This window comes from Gekko japonicus, unplaced genomic scaffold, assembly GCF_001447785.1.
Source record: "Gekko japonicus isolate JY-2015 unplaced genomic scaffold, Gekko_japonicus_V1.1 scaffold188, whole genome shotgun sequence".
NCBI classification, from domain to species: domain Eukaryota; kingdom Metazoa; phylum Chordata; class Lepidosauria; order Squamata; family Gekkonidae; genus Gekko; species Gekko japonicus.
Window position 1 is genome coordinate 1,050,837 of NW_015163098.1, and position 22,538 is coordinate 1,073,374.

At 43.1% G+C, this 22,538-nt stretch overlaps 1 protein-coding gene across 1 annotated transcript; it reads right to left on the bottom strand.

The window, feature by feature from the left end:
• Positions 1–920: 920 nt before the first annotated feature.
• CSRP2 (cysteine and glycine rich protein 2) lies at positions 921–21,383 on the bottom strand. The gene is made up of 6 exons (XM_015406664.1): positions 21,318–21,383; positions 9,637–9,755; positions 6,985–7,153; positions 5,279–5,408; positions 4,758–4,851; positions 921–1,104 (listed from the first exon to the last, which is right to left on the bottom strand). The coding sequence occupies exons 2-6, from the start codon at positions 9,746–9,748 to the stop codon at positions 1,028–1,030; spliced, it is 582 nt and encodes a 193-aa protein (XP_015262150.1). The 5' UTR covers positions 9,749–9,755; positions 21,318–21,383; the 3' UTR covers positions 921–1,027.
• Between the last annotated feature and the right edge of the window lie 1,155 nt (positions 21,384–22,538).

A 22,538-nucleotide genomic window follows, 5' to 3' on the forward strand; every position in this document is an offset into this window, starting at 1 on the left:
TTGCACTGAGATACATGCAAACATGCTATTCCACCTGTAGCCTAAAATAGTATAATCCAAGGATTTGGCAAAGATGCCAGGGAGTTCACAGTAACTAAAATCAAATGCATTGACATGTATATTCTTCACTGAGGCCATTTCACACAGAATACCTTACAACTGCAGCCCTGAATATACAGCATGTGTATAAGGATTCTGCATACAGAAAAACAGTATGGTACCCACCTGCCCACCCTACTGTGCACAGAGCTAAATTACATATTTGCAGGCTCAATTGCACTGCTTATGAACCCTCACAGCTTTCCCAATTGTGGATGAAGCCTACGCAGTTTTCTACATGTGCCAGCCATGTTCACAGATTCATCATGGTGGTCAGGGCCCGGTACAACTGAGTACAATTATGCTTAGTCGCTGCCTAAACACAGCTATGTACACAAGACAGAGTTGTGTGTGTACAGCAAGATGCAATGCAGACAGGTAAAAAGTAAAAGGTATGTGTTAAATGTGGCTTTTCCAAAGCAAGGTCTGTCTGTAGAAAAAAAAGATGAGCAATCAGTAGGCCTGTGACAGATTATGAGAGACAGGTCTAACAGACAGCATTTAACAATGTCTGTTGAACATTTCAGTTGTGAGGCAGCAGTGGCATACCTAGCTGTACATGATCAGCATGCTCGTGCTCCCTTTCCCCATGAAATCATGAAGTGTTTAAGCAGCATGGATCCATCATAGCACACTTCAAATGCCTTAGAGAAGAAAGTGGTCCATGGAAATACACTGATTTCTAGGTGAAGTTCTGTAGAAAATGGAAAACCATCAACCAGCTTCACCAAGCCTTTTAACACACACACACACTCTAAACACAAACCTTTATTGAAATTAACTGCAAGAATAATCCAAACAAGTTAAAAAAAAAACGCATGGGAACTTAAAGAACTACAAAAGCATAAGACACTAGATTCAGTTTCACAGTAACATTTAAGCTGCATCTTAAACTACAGAACCATCTCAATGCAGTTGGGCTAGCAATTCATTGAGCATGAACAAGAGCACCAGCTCCCTGGCCATAGCCAAATCCTTTGGGACCAAAGTTCTTTGCGTAACAACCTGCAAGGATTAAAAAAAAAGCCCATTAGATCAATTCCTTGATACTCCCATGCCGGTTTTAGTAAGCCATGTACTAAAAGAGCAGATTAGAGAATATTTGTGTCTTTCAGAGTTAGCATTTGTTCTAAACTAAGGCCAAGAGCACAGATTGCATTGGATTCAGAGGTGTCATAAAATATGGATACACTATCATTAAAAATATATTGACTACATCAATATCAGTTCTTCTCTGCCTTCTTAATTTCAAGTCAATCTGATTTCTTGAGAGTGTTATTTTCATGAATTTCCTTCCAAATATCATTTGCAGGGTTATACTAAAACAAGTGAGAACCTGCAAAGATTTGCAAGAGGGCATCTAATTTGCCCCTCCTCACTGTTTCCTCTTTCCCTCCCTGAAAGTCCCCACAACCTCTCCCCTTTTCATCCTCTCCTTCCCACCCAACCTTCCTTTATCTGCCCCCCCTGCAGCTTCTGCCTAGGAAAACTAAGGCCCCATTGTGGGGCTCAGCTGCTGGACCGGGCCCACTTGCATGACAGGGAATACTTAAAGGCTGGGGGGGGGTACAGCATTTCCCCCTGTATCCCCTTCCCTATATTATTTCATTTTCCCTCCTCCTGGCAACCCCCATATCCTCTGCCCTTTCCCTGCCTCATTCTCTCTTCTCATCCATTCACCAATCTACCTTTTATCTGCCTCCCATCTTCAGTTATATATTTGTTATTTACTTCATTTATACCCCACCTTTGTCCACAGCATTGGCATGGCAACTTACATCATTCTCCTCTAGCACTGCAAGCTCCAGGTTGGGAAATCCCTGGAGATTTTGGGGGTGGAGTCTGAAAAGGACAGGGGCTGGGGAGGTGAGGGACTTTGGTGGGGCATAATGCCATATAGAGCCCACCTTCCAAAGCAGCTATTTTCTCCAGGGGAACTGATCTGTCGCCTAGAGATCAGTTGTAGTCCAAGGAGATAGTAAGGTTGCTAGGTCCTTACCTGGCACCAGCTGGGGGGGCGGGGCGGGGCAACATCTCCAATGCAATGTCATTGCTGCCTTTTACTAAAAAAAACTGACCCCAGAATACTGTAGTTCCTAGTAACTGCCAATGAGGGCTTTTGTTTCTCAAAACTACAGGCACTCCTTTTATCATTCTGGTTCTTTTTTAACACACACACACACACCCCATGCATTTTGTTTAGATATCAGATTTTTCTGCAAACCTGAGGCATTTTTCAGGTTTGTAGAAAGATCCATCTTGCCTGTTTCACAGCTCCAGTCACTGGATTTAAGTATCCTCAGATTTAGCCACCTTGGCTATTAGTATATAGACAAGCAGAAACCCATAAGGACTTGCAAAAGGCATCTCATTTCACCCTCCCTCTCGTTATTTCCTCTCTCCCTTTCCTGAAAGCCCCCATAGGTTCTCCCCTTTCCCTCCTTCCTTCTCTCCTTTAGGATTGCCAGCCTCCAAGTGGAACCTGGAGATCTCTTGGAATCACAACAGGTCTCCCAACTACAGAGATCAGCTCCCCCTTAGGGATGCCAGCTCCAGATTGGGAAATTCCTGGAGATTTGGGGATGGAGCCTTGGGAGGGTGAGATTTGGGGAGGGAAGTGACCTCAGCAGGGCATGATGCCATAAAATCCACACTTCAAAGCAACCATTTTCTCTAGGGAAATTGATCTGTCATCTGGAGATCAGTTGTCATTCTGGGTAATCTCCAGCCCTTTCCTGGAAGCTGGCAACCCTAGTTACCCTGGAGGAAATGGCTGCTTTGGAGGGTGGAGACTATGGCATTCTACCCTTCTGAGGTCCCTCCCCTCCTCAAACCCCACATTCCCCAGGTTCCCCCCCCCAATTCTCTAGGTATTTCCTAGCCAGGAGTTGGTAACCCTATCTCCTTCCCCCCCAACAGACAACCTTTCATCTGCCTGTCTTCTACCTCTGCCTAGGAAAACTGTGGCCCAGTTGCGTTACCAGCCCACTTGCATGGTAGATAACTCTCAAGTATATGTTGTGGAGCACTTTGTTTTCCTCCCCACACTAATTCTTCTTTCCCTCCTCCTCTCAACCCCGTATCTTCTCTCCATTCCCTGCCTCATTCTGTCCTTCTCAGTCATTCACCAACTAACCTTTTATCTGCCTACCATCTTCAGTGATATTTATTATTTATTTACTTCATACATACCCCCACTTTGCTCCATAGTGGGGACCAAAGCAGCTTATATTATTCTCCCCTCCTTTTTATCCGCACAACAGCCCTGTAAGGTAGATTAGTCTCAAATTATGTGACTGGAACAAAATCACCCAGTGAGCTTCCATAGCAAGATAGGGATTTGAACCTGGGTCTCCCAGAATCTACTCTGAAGCTCTAACTGCTACTTCACACTGGCTTTCATAGGGTGACTGCTGCTGAACAGGAGCAAGCAGCCAGGCCTAGTTGAGCCATGTAGGTCAGGTGGTATCAAGTCATCCAAATGGTTGCTGCCAGCCAACCTCCAAGTGGGACTTGGAGATCTCCCAGAATTACAACGGAATTCCAGATGACATTATCTGTCTCCCTGGGGAAAATTACTGCTTTGGAGGGTAGACTCTTACAGGAATATATTTGGCGGAGGCCTCTCCCCTCCCCAAACCCTGCCTTCCTTAGTCTCCACCATAAAATCTCCAGAATGTTCCCAACCTGAGCTGGCAACCCTAGCCAGGCCTGGCCCCTATGAGTTATCCCTTAATCACCAAAATAAGCCTGGAAAGGGCCCTGCCCCCTGCCTTCTTACTGACAGAAACTGAAGCCTGGAATACTGTGGTTGCCTAGCAACAGCCACTGAGTGAATCCCTTGCTTAAACCTACAGGCACTCCCCCTTTGTCATTTGAGGTTTTTTTTTAAAAAAAAACAATACATTTTTTTTTCTATTTTACATTTTTCTGCAAACCTGGAGCCCTTTTCAGGTTTGTAGAAAGATCTGTCCTGCTTGTTCACAGTTCCAGTTAACAGATTTAAGTATCCAAAGATTTGACTGACTTGGCTATTAGTATAGACAAGCGGGGACCTGCAATAATGGTGTGTGGGGGGGAATCCCTCCCCCATCACTGCCAATTCCCTAGTGGGGGGTAGGAGACTCCTGGGGGGGATGAGCCCGGGATCCTCTGCTGCCACTGCCGGGTCAGGCTGGAACGGCTCCCATCCCCCCCCCCCTTGCCATCTGGTGCTACTCCCTTGGAGCCTACCCAGAGCAGGCAGTGGTGGCCTGGGGCTGGGGCTGCCCTGAGCTTAGGCTCTGCAGGGGCCAGGCCTGCCAGCAGCTCCTGGACTCTGCTACTGCTGCCACTGCTGGGCCCTTCTCCACTTGCTTGATGCGGGGGGGGGGGATTTAAAACCCACAATGTATCTTTTTAAACATTTCAGATTTTTCTGCAAACGTAGGAGGACACACAAGTTTGCAGAAAAACTTGTTTGGAGTAAGTGTGCCCCCATCCGTGGGTTTTGGTAATCTCAGATAGGGGTCACACTTGGCAAACGGTATATAGATATAGCAATTAAAAGTCAGACAATTTCCTGAAAGTCTTCAGACTGTTTGGCCACCCCATTTCCTTCCTTCATCAAAAGCCCATCACTTTGCACAAGGACCCGTTCAATTCCTGCCCCCTCTTACCTTTGCAATAGATTTCTCCCTCCTTCTCTGTCAGAGTTGTTGACTCCAGGCTTTTCCCACACTTGGCACATCGGAAACAGTTTTTATGCCAAGGCTAAAGAGAACACAGTTATTTTAGGTTTCTACATGGCACCAGAAACTCCCAAACATTGTTTCATTTTTATTTTACATATGTGTATGCAGATATATACACAGAAACAGAACTAGAAACTAGGCCTTCAGTTGAGAAGTATTTCATTTTGCCAGTCTTCACAGAGGCCATGTTTTCCTACTGACATCAGTAAAAGCCAGTGTGCCACAGCAGTACAAAAAGTATAACACACTGGATTCAACTGGCCACTATTTCCAGACCGGTTATCTTCTGCTTCTCAAACAGACTTGTTGGCATACTTCTGATGAGATGGCAAGCAAATTTAAATCTATGCATCCCTATTAGAAGTAAAAACCACTACCCATCATGAACTAACCCAAGCAAGGTTAGTGTTGCTTGGAAAGGTATTTGCACCTAGATGTCATCTTACCTTTCCAGCCCCTATTACTTTCTCTGCTGCATACACAGAGTCACCACACCTGGAACACTTCTCTGCTCCTCCAAATTTCTGGGCAAACTTTGAAGTATTTGGACTTGTTGCAGGTCGATGAGAAGGTGCACTAATATAAAAAAGATTGCACCTTAGTAAGCATTCCACTACACTAGCTTTGTACATGTTTCACTATGAAGCAGTCATTAAAACCTAGAGTAGAAGACTTACCTTTAAGGTGTTCTGCTACCTGCACCACCATTCCACCCATTCTCAGTTTATTGCTTTGGGAGATCTGCCGTCATTACCTCCCCACCCACCATATACAAACGAATATTTCAACTGTTATGGGCACTTCATGTATTCAGGGACCTATCATCTTCCTTAATATTAAAAACAGAAAATTACTCATAGCATAATCATGCAAATGCTGTTCAACAGTACTGGTAGCATCTTGAGCTAGGCAACGAGTTCTTGAAACTAGAGATCTTCTCTATAAATCAAGACCTTCTATTTAGCTAAACAGGAGAAGAGCATTCTGTCAGTAAATCTGAAGTCATGTAGATTCCCCTACTTCTGTTCGACAACCAAACTCACTGAGAAGAAAACATCTAGCCTTAATCTGTCAAGTCATAGGCAATTTATGGCAACCCATTCAGGCTTCTATGGCAGAGGCATTCAGAAGTGGTTTGCCATTGTCTGCCTTTGCCTTAGACTTCCTTGGTGGACTCCCATCCAAGTACTTACCAGGGCTGACCCAGCTTAACTTCTGAGGTTGGTATAGCAGAGGTGGTCCAGGTCAGTGCAAGTCTGAATTACTGATCCCCAGTTCCAGTAATCAGTAGTCTGACATATTGATCACTAATTTCAGTGACTTGGTACCATGTATATGTTGCACAAAGTAATTGCTATTGCCAAGCCTCTCAAGTTGTGTTTATGAGAAAGTGTCCTACCAATGAAGTATAACTTCTGCACAATCCAGACTACACAACTTCAGTACTCAACTCATCCTGAGCACAAGAGCTTTACATTCCAATTCTTTAAGCCCAATCAACTTTGCTTGGTCTCAAATTTGAACCGCACAGTAAAGACACTGTTCATCTTCATGGCTTCTGTGCAAGTCCCAAGGTGGTTTCAGAAGTTAATGACTGCAGGAAGGGGGAGCATTCTTGGGATGCTGGAAAATTCTATTAAGAGCTTGCTAGCTCCTCCCGGTGGCTGGCCTACAGAAATGCAGTCCCATGTGTGCCTGCACAGAAGACCACATGATGAACAAGGGTTACAGGTAAGTGGAACCCCTGTTTTTCCCAACCCTTGCACTCAGTTGATAATCTTGATCAAGGAGTGAGCTTACTTGATTTCTTGTTTGAAACAGTCATCTGAATTTACCGGCGCAGTTGCATCATAAGGCTGTTTAGTCACTAATTTCTGAAACCACCCTGGGAAATATAAAAGCACTCAGAGTACAAGGCATTGAGTTATTTCCTGCAGACGCTAGCCCTCTGAAGAGCCTTAAGTCACTAAGATTCCGAGGGTGAAGGTCATGCCACTGATTGTGTCTAGGGAGATTGGATGCAAATAAAACTAGCAACAAAGCCTAAGACAGGTCAGAGAGGAACACACTGTTTAAAAGCCTACAGGTTGGGTATTTTCTGCAGGGGATCAAATAGTTTGTTGCGGTGGAAATGACAACAAGGTGTACTTACTTATCATGCTTGATACCCAGCCTTTCCCCTCTGTCCATATTCAGAGTGCCTGCTCCTTGGCCATAGCCATAGCCTTTGGGACCATACTTCTTTCCATAGCAAGACTTGCAATATACCTCTCCATCATGAATGGCTACTGTTGTGCTGTCTAAGTTTTTCCTGCAGACCACTGTGGGGGGGAAAAAAGATAACTTGCTTTTTCAAAAGTGGCTTTTACAGTTGCCTGGCTATCAGGACCGGAACATCAAGTGCCAGATGTGCTCAGTTCTCTTCCCTGTGGGTTGTTGTTGTTTTTTTAACAAACCGTGGAGGGCTGTTGCGAATTTAAAGAATGGGCTGTTTCTTTTGAATTAGTGAACTATATTTTTTACTTCATGAAGGATGTGCCACACCCACCCTTTCATGGCTCTGACATTTACAGACTGGAAGCCTGATGCAATTTAATTAGCAAGGCTGCAACAAACCCAGGAATTGAGGTTAGCAATTCCCCTCCCCCTTGTACTTTTAAAATTCACATTGAATATGCACTTATATTAGTGCCAACATGTTTAATTATGCAGCAGTTCCTCAGTCCATTTTTACTGAGAAAAAGAAAAATATCTAGAAATGGAGGGGGTGGTAGAATAAGCCTTCTATCAGACAGCTACTAGTACTTGTGGGAGGGGGAGACTGAGAGAAAGCCAGCAATTTATCCAGCTGAAATCCATATCCTAGAATGCTGCTAATAATCTGCATCTACAGCTTTCTGGAAGTTGACACTATACTATATGTATTTAAGAAACAGAGGTAGAAGAAATGCTCCACAGTTTTTGGTTGTGCTTAGCAATCCCTACCATGTCCATGAATGCCCTTTCAGAATGCCTTTTTTGTGATAACATGATCCCATGTCTGCTAGCACAAGTAGAAGTAGAAGAGTTGGTTTTTGTATCTCACTTTTCTCTAGCTTAAGGAGTCTCCAAGCAGCTTACAATTTACACAATTTCAAAACTGGATTCCATCATAACTGAGCCTGTATATCCTCCAAGCCTTTGCACTTAAGCATAATTAGAGCAACCCTAAGCATGTATACTTAATTCAATGGAACTTACTCCCTAATAAGTATGCTTAGAATTGCACCTTATTTCAGTCTCCAGATCAGATACAACTAAGTGAATCTTAGCACCCTTCTTAATTTTATAAATTCTTTGATGTTATTTCTCATTATTCCTATTCCTCACAAAGTAAAGCCTCCTGTCCCATTGTGGTTCAACATTAACAGCAATGAGCCGGTTTTCAGAAAGGTGTGACAGGAGATTTTAGTTTCTCCCATAAAAACCCACTTGGCCATCTAGTTACTTCAAGGTATGAGCTTGGGTTAAGCTACAGTCTGCATTTTTGCTATCACAAAAGCATTGATCTTTAGCAAAGCATAAAGCGATCTATTATTTGACAGGTTTCTTTGTTCAGTGTCCTCTAATGAACAAGCTTTTAAAACAAAATTCAGTGCTTCAATAAGCTGTTAGGCTGAAAAATAATCACTTGGACTGGACTCATGTGAGCTAGTCTACAGTCCCTGATGCCAAAAGCCTAACAGAATTTTGGCTCCATTATGCTGAACTAGAAAATCAACCAAATAATTGAATTAACTTTTTGGGTACAAGTGAGGCAGAGAGCCAACAATGGAATAATTTTTCTAACTAAATGTTTTTAAATGTTAACTGCTGGAATGATTTACAGTGTGAAGATTGGTATTTTGACTGCCATCATGATACTATGTTTTTGACAGATTGATCTTTGCATTTTGTTAATGTATTTCAGAAAATAAGAACATTCTAATCAGCAAGGCAGCTGAAATGCACATTCGCCAGTGCCAAGGGAGAAACAAAAGCATCCTGTTTTGAAAGAGGGAGATGGAGGGGCTTCTGTTGGAAGTCTCAGAAGGCTGTCATCGCTAAACTTTCTATTTGTCTCAGTGCTACACAAGAGTGTTAAAGGGTCTTGCTCATCAGAAATGGCTTGGTTCTTCTAGAAGCTCCTTCAAAGGAAAGAAAGCCGCTTCTGATCTGAATGGGCTTCCTGTGACCAAACAGGCTTCACTACCCATTGCCATGTATACTATCAGCATTTCAAGCTGCCTTGAGAACCTTTTCATAACCCTCTTCATGTACCAGGGCCCATGCCTTTTCCTACAGTGCTCCTCTCATCTCACGGAACAAGTGGCCCAAGGAGAGGCTATGTTTAGAAAGCTCCAAAGCACCACTTCATTCACTAGTGATTTTAATGGGGTATGAGCTGCTGTCATTTGGGGTGGGGTGGGGGTTATCTGGGGTTTCATTGTATCCTATGTATTTTTAAATTTGAATTGCAAGTCCCACTGAGCCACAATGAAATGATGGAGAAACATATCTTGAGAGTAGTATAGGAAAGCACCTGGTCTTCCCCAACAAAACCAAGGGTATCTCTCTGCTGGTCGTGGTCATTAGCCAAAATGGAGACAAAGCTTTTCTAATGTGACATTCCTAGCTTCCAGCTTAGGGCAACTTTGAGTATCTTGGCTACTCTTGTAGCTACATTTTTCCTGCTGCTTCCAATCCGTACCATATTATTTGGTAAGAGCAAGACCTTAGCAATGGACCTCAATACGGCTGTTACAAGAGCTATAGCAATACTTACTACAGAGAAAGCAGCATCTGTGGAAACTCCTCCCATCACACTGAACTTCTTCCGCATGGTACACCGTTCTGCCACAGGCACCACATTTGTTGCCACCTCCCCAGTTTGGCATTCTGAGCCTACATAAGAGATGCTGACAGTTAGCAATGAGGTACAGGTTGTGTGTTTGCAGAGCAGCTGCCAAAACTAAGAGCCTAAAAGAACATAATTAAATTGGATTAGATATCCAATAGAATTTTCTTTTTGTAGGACTTCCCTTACAGCTAGGATTGTAACCCAGAGGGCCCTGTAAACCAAGGAAAGCCTTAACCACACCCATTAAGAGATCAGATCTTTACTCATTATGCAGTGATTCTCAAACTTTAACAGAGGCATCCTATAGATAATAGATACAGAACATGCAGGATTAGGGTATCTACTGACTGCAATGACAGACAGTATTAAAATGAAAGAGACTGAAAGTTATAAAGATTTCACACTCCCTAGAGCATGCACAATGAATTGCAAAGTCTATACTCTTAACATCTTCTGCCACCCTTCTGCTAGTTTCCATTAGCAGAGGGATTAAATGTTAAGAGTCAAGGAATGACACCAAATGGTTTATTCCTTCAAGCATCCTCTTCCCTCATCCATCAGCAATGGAGCACAATCTTGCAATTCCCTTGTGTTCCGCACCCACCAATAAGAGGCAACAGAATATGAAGAGAGAACTTTATTACAATACACTCATCTGAGGAAGGAGAAGCAGATGGGCTTGGGAAAGAATTATGAAAAGTACTGGGTTCGACGCATGGAGAACTCAGACTACGACATGCGTTCAGTCGTGTTTATTGTACTTCACAACGAGACAAGGAAAAACGGCCCTGCAAGGCCAACTATATACACTCCACCTGGCACACCTCTGTCCCCATAGGAAGGTTTGAATTTCCGGCCAAGGGTGCTACTGGTGGACTCGAGGTGGACTAGGATCCTAGGTCCCCTTTGTGTATGGGGACCAAGCTCCTGCTTTAGCTGTGGACCCCTGGTGGCGGCCCACGTACATAACAAACTATTAGTTAAATCTTTAACCAGTGTGTCTTCTAGCAGAAGTCAGCCAATTATGTATGGCCACAGAAACATTTTCTAATCTATAAACTACCATGCTTTGCTACAGTATTTAAGTTCCGTAAATCCAGTTATAATACTGATGATGTGAAGTTTGAAATGTAACATTTGTTGTAGGAATTCTAATGGAGAAGATTGTAGTGTAAAAAATGAAGTGAGACATACATCCTGCTCCTCCCACACACACATTGAAGGACCTCTCTGTGATTACCATGCTGGCTGTTATGAGAAATGTCTATTCAGGAGTCTTGAATTGCTGATTTCTGTAACTGTCTTCAATTGTCAACAGTCTCTTTTAACTGTGTTTTTACCTCATTTTTTTTAACCTACATTGCGTTTTTACCTATACTCAGATCCACAGCTGAACAATCAGAGGGAGGTGGGTGCAAGCAGGCAGGTTTTACCTCAGAACTCTGAGCTACACAGTTGAGCAATTGAGGGGGCTGGACAAGGAGGCAGCAGCCTGCCGGGCACATAGAAAACAATTGGGAGAACACATTTTGCCCCTTTTCTACCCAATTAGAGGTTGTGTTGCTCAGAAACCTCTTCGTAGTGGAGGCTGATGTCATGGTAGGAATGCACTCCCCTTATTTTGGGTTTCTTGGTGCAGGGATTTGGCCTGGGCATTGATTTTTTTTTTTTTAGTGCAGGCCACTCTTATTTTATTTTTTTACAAAAATGCTTCTCATTTATGTCACATTTAAGAAGTGGGACATATACACATTCAAAACAACATCCAAGCAATCAGATATTAAGCAAGTTCATATGAACCAATTTTCCAGAACCCACATTGTAAGAAGTTAAATAACCTGACACAGAAAACCACTTTTATACAAATTTCGGGTATATTTCCATAATGGGTGTGAGTGTGGCTAACAGGCAGCCTTCCTGATGGATTAAAGTACTCTGGCCCTGCTCCTGCACCTGACAAACACCCGCCTGTCTGGTATAAGGGGGGGGGGGGTTGTGTTAAAAGGCATTAGGGAGTATGCGCCAGCAGCAGTGCTAAGACAATCCTGCTGAGCAAGCCTCCCCAACAGCTGTAAGCATCCCACTCCCCCTCCTACACCTGACAGGCAGCTGCCTGTCCAGTGTAGGGGGGAGGGGTATTACAAGCCATTGTGGAGGCTGGGCCAGCAGGATTGCTAAGGCGTTACTGCTGGGGTGGACTCCCTAAAGGCTTCAAGCACCCTGCACCCGCTGCTACACCTGAGAGACAGCTGCCTGTTAGGTGTAGGGGGAGCATATTTGAAGCCATCAGGGAGGCTGGGCCAGCAGCATTGCTGTACCTCGCAGGTGGCTGGCCATTCCTGATTTCCTCAACTGTCGTTAGCTCTCTGCGGTCTTCTATAACTGTTTTTACTCAGAATACTGAGCTCTGCAGCTGACCAGTCAGAGAGAGGGGGGTGCAAGGAGGCAGTAGCCCGGAAGCCACATAAGAAGCAATGGGGGAAGCACATTTTACCCATTTTGACCCCCTTAGGGGTCGAATTTCTAAAAAAAACCTTCTTAGTGAGCATCTACATCATGGTAGGAGTGCTCTCCCCGAATTTCATGCTTCTAGGTCCAGGGGTTCAATCTGGCCGTTGATTTTACGGTGAGGGGACTTTCTTTAGATTACTAGAAGTGGAGCAACAAGTTCACCAGTTTAACTACAGGCTACTGCAATACTGTCCAATACATACAAGAGCCATTGCTAGAAATTAGATTAATGACCCCTTTGAGCCACTGATATGTCTTGTTCACCCATGTCTTCAGTCTTGTTCACCCATTTGCTGTCTCTACAGGGCTGGAATTTAAAATATATTATTTAGTAAGGTGGGAAAGATTATCATTGTAAGGTTCAGAGGCCATTCACAAGATTTTTAGAATTCTATTTTTTTCAGACCTGTTCACAATTTCATATTACCTTTAAGAATGTTAAGGGCAACTAGTGTTCTTCCTAACTACTGATATTTTGTTTTTATGTATTTGATGTACCTTAAATTCCCAGTTCTAGCTGCAGTGCACATATAAGGACCTACTGGCAGCAGTCTTTTGCCACACAATCACTAATTTCTTCTTGGAAACAGAAAGCAATTCATAAACATCAGATACTGCTTTCACTGGAAAGGCTGTACCCAGGATTTGTGCCAACCACATGATATTTCATTGAAGATATTGCCTTCCACAGATGCTTCTCTCCCTTTCAACCTTTTTTTTAAAAAAGCTAGAATGGTGCAACATCTTTCTCAATTGAAGTCAAAAAGCATGACATCTGTCCACATGACAAAAGCAATTATAAAATATCCATGCTGCTTTGGAATAACTCATAGTGATTGTCCAAGACCAATAATCCATTCATGTAAGCAACACAATCACAATCTCCACTGAGCTGCAACTGCTTCCATGATCTCCTAAGCTCCAAGATGCATCAGATCATACTGAGCAGGTCATTTCCTAGAGCTGCTGCTTGACATGCAAGGCTGCCCAGACTAGCGTGGAAAAGAGTAGCCAGGTTATCATGCAAAATATGCTCCAAGTCTTAATGAACTGTTCCCTGCCTCACTGCACTTACACCAACAGCCAGCTCCTTTGTGTGTAAAAGCTTGACAGAGTCTTACCTACAGAACAGCCCTGCAAGCTTAGACAATTGTACCCAAATTCAATTAAGCCATTATGGCTAATCTAGTAAATCTTTTAAAACAAGGGCTCTAAACAGAGCAGTAGCTGCTGCTAAACCATTAATTCCAGGAATTAAGTGAGCAACCCAAATCAGGACATTTTAGGGCATTCTCTAAACAACACTTAATATACTTTCTGCTCTGACACACATGGATGATTTCATAGCTCAATTCTGGATAGCAACATTAAACTACTTAGCACATGCCTTGAAGATTCCCAATAATTTAACACTGATTTTCCATGCTTTAGAAGAATCAAGTACTCAAGTTGGGGAAAATGCCTTCTATGACATGCACTACTATTATTTTGTCATTCTTGGCACCACTGGAGTCTAAATGTTGAGATTGCATTACATTTATCCAAGGGCTTGGCTGCACCACAGTGCAACAGCTGATATCAATCATAGCAAACAGGACTCTGAGAGGGACACAGACTGCATTCCTTTTCCAAAAATCTCTGCTGTGTAAATATTCTTTCCTATTTTATAGCATCCTCTCTCAAGAAGAAGTTTTCTTCCTTTGTTCCTTACTTAGAAAGCATCTTATATCAATGACCTTAGCATTTTATTTGTTTGTTTGTTTATTCAATTTTTATCCCAAGCTCCTTTCCCCACCAGGCAGGGTTCAGGGTGGTTTTACTATATACAAGGTTTTTACTACATACAGTATTTTACACATCCCTTCATACCTATTTTGAAATCCAAGTTTCTCCTGACGTCTTGATATTACGAATTTTTCCATATTTTACAGGAAAGATTATTCCTCAGAGCTAACCCTCAGCATTACAGCACTCTAGTTAGAGACTTATCAACTTCCAATTATACATAAGCAGCAGTAACAGGCTAGCACTGGTAAATGTTTGCATGCGTTCATGAACATGTGCCAAATCTACAATTCAGTATACTTACACAGGCCCACAAATCTGCACAATGGTCATACAGCACTATACAGAGAGAGAGAAGCTATCCTTATACCATGTCCTCCAGCCACTATTTTTGACAAGTGCACAAGAGCCTGGGTGTGGGAGAAGAGCAATGAATAAGATCATATCGAACTTTCCTCTTTTACCAATCCATTTGTAGAGAAGACCAAAAAAAAAAAAAAAAAAGCCACAGGGGAGATAGCAGAACTAAGCCCATAAAGCCAGGAACAATTTTTATATAATATTTGCATTTATTTTGTAGGGTTGCCAGATCTGGGTTGGAAAATACCTGGAGACTTTGGGGGTGGATCCGGGAGAGGGCAGAGCTTGGGGAGGGGCCTCAGCATGGTACAATGCCATAGAGTCCACCCTTGAAAGCAGCCATTTTCTCCAGGGGAGCTGATCTGTCAGCTGGAGATCAGTTGAGAAAGCGGGAGATCTCCAGGCCCCACCTGGAGGCTGGCAACCCTAACCCACAAGCAGGCCGCACTTGAAGCCTGAACCGAATGTTCAAACAGACAATACATTTTAGGGAACCTATTTTCTTTACCGGGGGGGGGGGATTCTCACTATCTGCTTTCTCCCCTGATTTATAATAATCAGGGGAGCTGATCTCTGTCAGTTGGAGATCAGTTGTAAAAGTGGGAGAGCTCCAGGCCCCACCTGGAGGCTGGCAACCCTATTATTTTGGCTAGTGTGACTGGGGGCCTGTCCTGGTTCTCAGCAGCCATACAGAGAGAAGCCAAAATCCTTATCTCCTTTCTTCTAACCCAGCATATACCAGGCAAATGCAGAGGTGCTTTCCAGTCAGGATGGTAGAGCCATATAGTTAATATGATATATGATTAGGGTGGCTACCATGGATAAAATGGGAGGAAGAGAAAGTGCAGTGCTGGAAGCTGCTTTGGGTCCCCCACTGGGGAGAACAGCAAGGAATAACTAAACAATGGGATGCAATCTTTTTAAAAGATCTGAACAAGAAATCTGGTCTGAACTTCACATAAGTCTTTCCTTGCTTCACCAATACCTTTGCATGTAAACAGGAATCAAGTGGCGTCAGTGTGGGCCAAGAGGTTCTCTGCAATGTGGTGCTTCTAAAACAGAGCAACTCATAAAACACATCCTATCTTCCGGGGTCACTGTTCTTCACATTACAGTTTTAAATAACAAGAACCATTTTGAGAAAAATTGCTCAAATGGACAATTGTACATCTACTCACATCTAGAGATCTTAATGGAGGGGAGTAAATCAAAGCTCATTACAACACCAGGATATTACTGCTTGGTTTTGTGCTGGAGTTTTACAACTACAACAAATAAATATATTCGGCGTTACAGTTTTGGGTTACTACAGTAAGCCATCTCTGCCTTGGATATGAGATTTAATTTTCTATTTTCTTCCCTGATGAACTGTCATATGCTTGTACAAGCATGCCCATGGTGTATTTAAGAGCAACACAGGATGGCACTAAACCTTTGCCAGATGTTTTTATCAGAATTCTCTTGATCTCTCCCCCCCAAGAATACACCTATGCTTCTGGCAAGCAATTACCATCATTATGCTTCAGCTCTTACAAATGCAACGGGTGAGCCAGATGGATCAGTAAGGCAAAGTTGGAAGCACTTTAAGTGACCCATCCACCAACTTGCATTTATATCTAAGTCACATTCCACCACTTAACCTTCAAGTTAAAAAATTAATCTCAGAAGAAAGGCAAAGGAAATGCAAGCTATGACCTCTCTGGCTAATGAAGGCTCCAATTTTTGCCATGCCTGGCTTAAACAGACATTGCTCTTCTTCCATAAAATACTTGGGTTAGCTTTTAAAATCAGTTGCCCCAAAATCAGCTGCCCCACCCTCTGCTCAGCTATTTGCACTTTAAAAGGGGTGAAAAGTATTTTAAAGAATGCTGACTTAAATTTTGCATTTGCCCAGAAATATAATATTCAATTTTGCACTGTATAGTCACACACGAAGAAGATGGACAAAGTGAAACTCTCTTTGGTGTGCTAGTTCAAAACTGGGTAATGAGGCCCAGGTTTTATACCATGTAAATCTCATGCCATCAGGTTTTGCATATATAACCTAAATGATTCCATAGTTCCAGGCATACAATAACAAAGCAGTTCTCTATTCAGCTATGTTGTTTGTGTAACCATGCTCTGTTTGAAAGACCTCAAGCACTTCTGGTCTGCTAGCAACGTCAATGGCTCTTATAGCTAGAGAAATCCAACATGCAGGGCCATCTTCACCCTCTTGAACAGGCATTTCAAGGCGTAGATTGGTAGCGTTCCTTCCCACTGCACAAGAAGTCATCCATGGGCTTAAGCCATGACAACATGAACTAGGGGTTTCTGTCTGCACTGACTGCCATTCCCATTCAAACAAGTACCTATGGGACTTTACCACTGTAGAGGTGAGAAATGTTTTTAACAACAGGAGCACCTATCAGCTGTCACAGTGGTCCATTCAGAGCAGAGAAATATTCGATGGCATAACTAGGCTGTAGAACCAGTTGTATGAATAAGGTACAAGGAAGCCAAAAGTAGAGTCCTGAAGATAAGAGTTACAACAGCATTAGATTTTCCATCCTCAGTGTTACAAGTTCTTCATGACAGAACCTGTTCACTAAATGGTAATATAAATTAACTTGGGGAATGGAATAAAGGATTTTCTTGTAGCAGAAAGAACTTTAAGAAGGTAACTCTAAAAACACTATGACATATGTTTGCATTTCCCCCCCTGAAAGTGGGGGAACAACTGCCGTTCTGCAAAAGATTCTCACACAATTACGGCTCATAATGGGTTTGCAGAAAGCAGAATATATTGGGCCAATTTACCTCTCAGGCATGCAACCAACATGCATATTCCAAATGTACATCCAGACAAGATGGAGGTGTTGCTGGTTTGTAAGGCTGAGATGCTGGAGGAGATGGATTTGCCTTTACTTGATGGCATGGAGACGTTACTAGCAGGCTAAGAGCCAATACATATGGTAGCCATAGCTAAGAAAACTTTTTTCATTTTTCAGAGTCAGAGCTCACTATCCCCTCCTAGACTGTGCAGGTCAAACCATCTCTAGACTGCATAACAGTAACATACTTAGAGATGTGAAGGCCTGAGAAGAAATGGAAAGATACAGAAAACATTTGTTTCTGTCCCCCACCACCCAAGGTCTGGGTTTCTGTTTCCCAGCAGAAAAACTCATAAATTTCAAGGTACACTGAAAAAGATCCCATGAAGTATTTTTTTCTTAGAATGAGTAAACGCATTAAGGGTTTTCCCATTCAAAATGTCTAGCATGAAATAGTTTAAAGACTATTTCCATTTTTCCAGTGGAAAAATTGGGCAATTTCAGGGACCTGAAAATAACTCCCTAGATTTCCCCCCTCCCTTTTGGAATTAGTGAAACAAAAGATGGGGTTTTACTCAAAATGTAGAGTACAACAATTTTTATGCGAGGTAATCTACAGCATTAGATGATCATTCCTATGCATATGGTAGACATAAACATTCTATATTTTAATGCTGGAAACAATTGATATGCTAAAATGTTTTATGATAACCCATCAATAAAGATTTCAGTGATTTCAGTGTTTTCAATGTTATGAAGCTTAACTCAATATCTAAATAATGCTGGTAGCCCTACCTATTGTGTCTGTTCAAATAACACATTTTTATTACAGAATTTGTTTCCTACCTTCAGTTTTAATTTTTCATACCTGAATGCCATGTGATTCATGTATACTTTTAAATTCCATAGGTAAACCAAATACTACAATTTTATATGCTCACCAAGTTCTAAATGATGCGTTTAATGTTAAACTAGCGAAAGTAGTTCGGGTCTGACAGGAAAGTAAGTCTTGCATATATTTCAATTTCCCCCAAAATTTCTGTTACTTCCCCTGTGGCTTCAAAATTTCTATTAATTTTACATCTCTCAATATGCTGTATGTGGGTGGGGGGTATATGCTATTGGAGACCACTCAGAAACTTCATCCCTTTATGACCTGGGACCCCTGTATCTCAAGGGCCTTCTCTCCTTTTATAAGCAGGAATACTAGCTGCACTCTTCAGAGGCAAAACTGTTAATGGAAGCCTGCATCAGAGGTGCAGTGCTGGCCATGACCCACTAGTTTCCTCTTCGCAGCTGCCCCACAACTGTGGAATGAGCTCTATATAGGTCCATAGGATCTAATCATTGCTGGCTTTTAGGAGGGCTGTAAAATTTTATTTCAATGGGCATTTGTGTTCAGTTTCTACAAAATATTTGGTCATCAGGGCTGACATTCTAAACATGGCAATTTCATTTTTGTGTACTGTTACTTTAATTTTTTTATAAGCTGCTTTTAATTGATTTGCTATTAAAGTCCCTCAGGCTTCAACAAGGGAAGAAGAGCTAAAGGGTATTTTAAAATAACTGAAATAAAATGCCATATTCCCAGACACTGTGAAATAAAAAGTCTTCAGGGCCACCTTCCCAAACGGATTTTTCCCCAGCAACTGTTTCATCTTCTAACAAGGAAACTGGCTTCACTGACCTGCATTCAGCTGTAAAGATTTCCTAGGCAAATAATAACTACAGCACTCTAGAAATAGCCATCACCATCTAAGTTTAGGCTCAAGGCATTGTTAGCAAGCAAGATAGTAAACTCAGATCACCTGTAAGGCATAAGCAACTGGCCTTCTATCAAAGGGGTTATGGCAAGTACCTGAACTTCTTCTAATTAATCCAGTCTATTTAAAGATCAGTTTACAGTATAAGAAATGGAAACCACCAAGAGATTATTAAACATACACACAGTCAACCATAGCAGTACTACAGGGCAATGCACCCTCTAAGCTGTGGAGCCTTGTAAGCAAAAATTCTACTTTGTGAGCTACTGGCATTAAAGTTATGAGCAAGCAATTTGGCTACTACATAAATTAAGTTTGCTCTGGAGCCACCCATCCTGACTTAAGACAAAAATGTGTGAACTGGAAGCTAAAAAACTGTGAGCTAGATCACACTAACTCAGCTTAGAAGGAACACTGATACAGGGATACATAGCAAAAAAAATCCTACCTCCTCTCTTTTCCATTTTAAATTAGTGCCAAGGGCCCACCTTCTATGCTATAGAAGTTAAAACACAGGTGGACCACAAAAGTCTCAAGACAGTGTCCATTCCGACCTGTACCATCCTAGCTAAATGATCACTTTCCTTGAGTTAGGACCCCCAGTGGTATTAGTTATCAATGATATTATTGAAGTGACTTCATAGGGGAAAGGAACTCTATACACACTCAAAGACACATTGTGGCTGCGGTCACACGCAACATTAGCCACGCAAGAGATACGGAAGACAAGCGGAGTTTCCGGTCGCAATCTCACCAGCACATCTGGGAAGCGTAGTGCTTCCGTGGCACAACTGAGGCTTCCTGCCGAAAACGCGCAGCAAAAAACTAGTACCTTGGAGGTACTAGTTTCCAGAAACTGCGGGGCAAGGGCGGGCGTCTGATCGCGTTTCCGGTGGTATCCGGCGCCCGCCCATGTCCCCTTGCGGAAAAGGGTTTTTTTCCCCCCACGTCTCCGTGGATGCGCACACGCACCCAACGGAGCATGCGCATTCGTAGTGTACACAAAAAAAGAAAACCAGTTCGCCGCGCCGCGCGCTTCTTCATTGCGCGCAGGCGTGTGTTGTGATCGGCACCTCTCCCTTGCCATGGAACCTCCACAGTACCTCCACAGTAGGTCTGATCGCTTTACTGCATGTTAGTTTGCCCCGGGGCAAACAGCCACACTTCTCCTCTGCAGTTTCCTGCCCGTGTGGCAGGGGCCTGTATTTCTCTGAGTCAAGGCTCTAGAATTAACCTTCATATTTATGGATGAGAAAAATGAGGGAAGGCAAGGATATTTAGTGATGCAATAATATCACTGAACTTCAGAACCGTAAAGAGGCAAGAAGTTTTCCTTATTACTTTAACATTCCCCTTTGCTTTCCAACAAGTTTTATATCTCTTTACCAGTTAGCTTTTTGCCCTTTTTTTGGCTTCCCACACACCACACTACTTGGCTGTTATTCTTTTAAGCCAGCAATTCCTTCCCACCTGAAAAATGACTGCCTACCTTGGCCAATAAAAACAATGTCACATCTTAAGGAGAAAAACAGAGAAGCTGAGATAAAAGTTGGTCATCTGAAAAGATGTCTAGCATCCTTGCAGTACCAGAACTAAAAAGCAAAGCCACTGGTGGGCTCTCTGCAAACCACAGAGAAGCACTATCTACCATACTGAGAAGTTGTCTTTTTTTTCTTTTCTTTAAAACTTGCAGAGGAAGCGCCTAGATTCAAGCAGCTACTCCAGAATTCTTGACAGTTAAGTCCTGAACTCACCCTCAGATACGAAGGTTAAATTTAAAGCCCTGCAACCCAGAAGGACGTGAGCAGTGCTCCCTCTAAGCTAAATTAGTGTGAGCTAGGTCATGGTTTTTTAGCCTCCAGCTCACACGTTTGTCTTCGCTCAGAAAAGATGGCTCCAGAGCAAACTAATTTATGCAGCAGCCAAATCGCTCGCTCACAAGTTTAATGCCAGTAGCTCAGGAAGTAGCATTTTTGCTCACAAGACTCCACAGCTTAGAGGGAGCACTGGATGGGAGTATCAAGCACCTTTGAGCGAGTACAGAGTTTCTTTCCCCTGCACATTCTTACTCTTTCACCACAGTACCCATATACATGCAAAAGTTATCCGGAAGCACGGTTTCAGGATTTAACATCTATTCGCCGCCGCCCGAGAAGCTTTAACCCAACAATCTCCGGTTTTTAGAATGCAACACTTCTGAAAAGAGAGGCGCGGAAGAGAAGAAAGGAGGAGATTCCTCATCCTCAAACGTTCAACGCCCTTTTCGAACAAGATTAAGCATTCCATAGAAGAGCTCACGATAGCTCAGCCGGGGCTAGATGGGAAAGTTGCTCAGCCAGGCAGGCAGAGAAGGCTCCGCCCGCACTTTCCTTACCTGAGTATTCCCACGAAACGGCTTTCCCAGGAGTCCTGCAACCACCCCGTGCGTACTGAAGGCGCGCGCAACCTTCCCGTACAGGCAGGCTTCCCTCGAAGGTGCTTATAGTTTCCCACAGTGCGGGAGGGGGCGGTGCTAGCACAGCTTCCCCCCTCCTCCTCCTCTTCGAAAGGCCGCCCCTCACTTTCCTAGGCAGCGGCCTCAGAGTTCTGGGGATACGAGTGTTCTTTTTCCCAAGAGCGGCTCTCCCTCCCCTCCGCGTCTAAAATGTTCCAGCGTTCCCTCAGAGTGGCAGCTGTTTACATATTTCACGCGCATCGGTCAATTTCCAGTCTCCCTTGCTATATCAGGAATGCTTTTATTATTTTTTGAAAGACAGGCTGAAAAAAATTGCTAGATTGATGTACCGACTAAATAAACTCCAGCTAGGGTTGCCAGCTCTAGGTAGGGAGATACCTCGAGATTTTGGGGGTGGAGCCTGAGGAGGGTGGGGTTTGCAGAGGGGAAGGACCTCTGCAGGGTATAATGCCATAGGGTCTATCCTCTGACGAGCCATTTTCTTCAAGGGGTCTGATCTTACTCATCTGGAGATCAACTGTAATAGGGGGAGAGCTCCAGGTACTATCTGGAGGTTGGCAACGCTAGCTGCAGTTTGGGAGATCAGATTATGCAGGATGAGTACAAAATCATAATCAAAAATTACTAAAATACCATGTTTTGGGTAATGCATTGAGACCTCTTAAAAGTGGCTGTGTTTAGGGCCTTGACATGCCTTTATCTGGCCCTGGAATGGAATGTTCTGGTCCTACTGAATTTGCTCTCACCATGTTAACAAGGTGTTTTTCAGATAAAGGTATTTTTCCATAACAGAGCACCTAGTACTTGTTATAGCAAAATCTGTAATGATGGTCTAGTTCTAACCTGTTTATGGACTGCAGAGTTGCTAATTTTGTACTGGCCCCTACATTAACAGCAGCCAAGTATTTAAGGAAGTTTAGAGAGAAAATAGGAACAGTTTAGTACCTGCATTTGTTGTTCAGTCGCACAGTCGAGTCCGACTCTTCGCGACCCCATGGACTAGATCCCGCCAGGCCCTCCTGTCTTCCGCTGTCCTCTGAAGTTTGCTCAGTTTCATGTTCGTTGCATCAATGACACTGTCTAACCATCTCATCCTTTGCCGTCCCCGTCTTCTTTGACCTTTAATCTTTCCCAGCATCA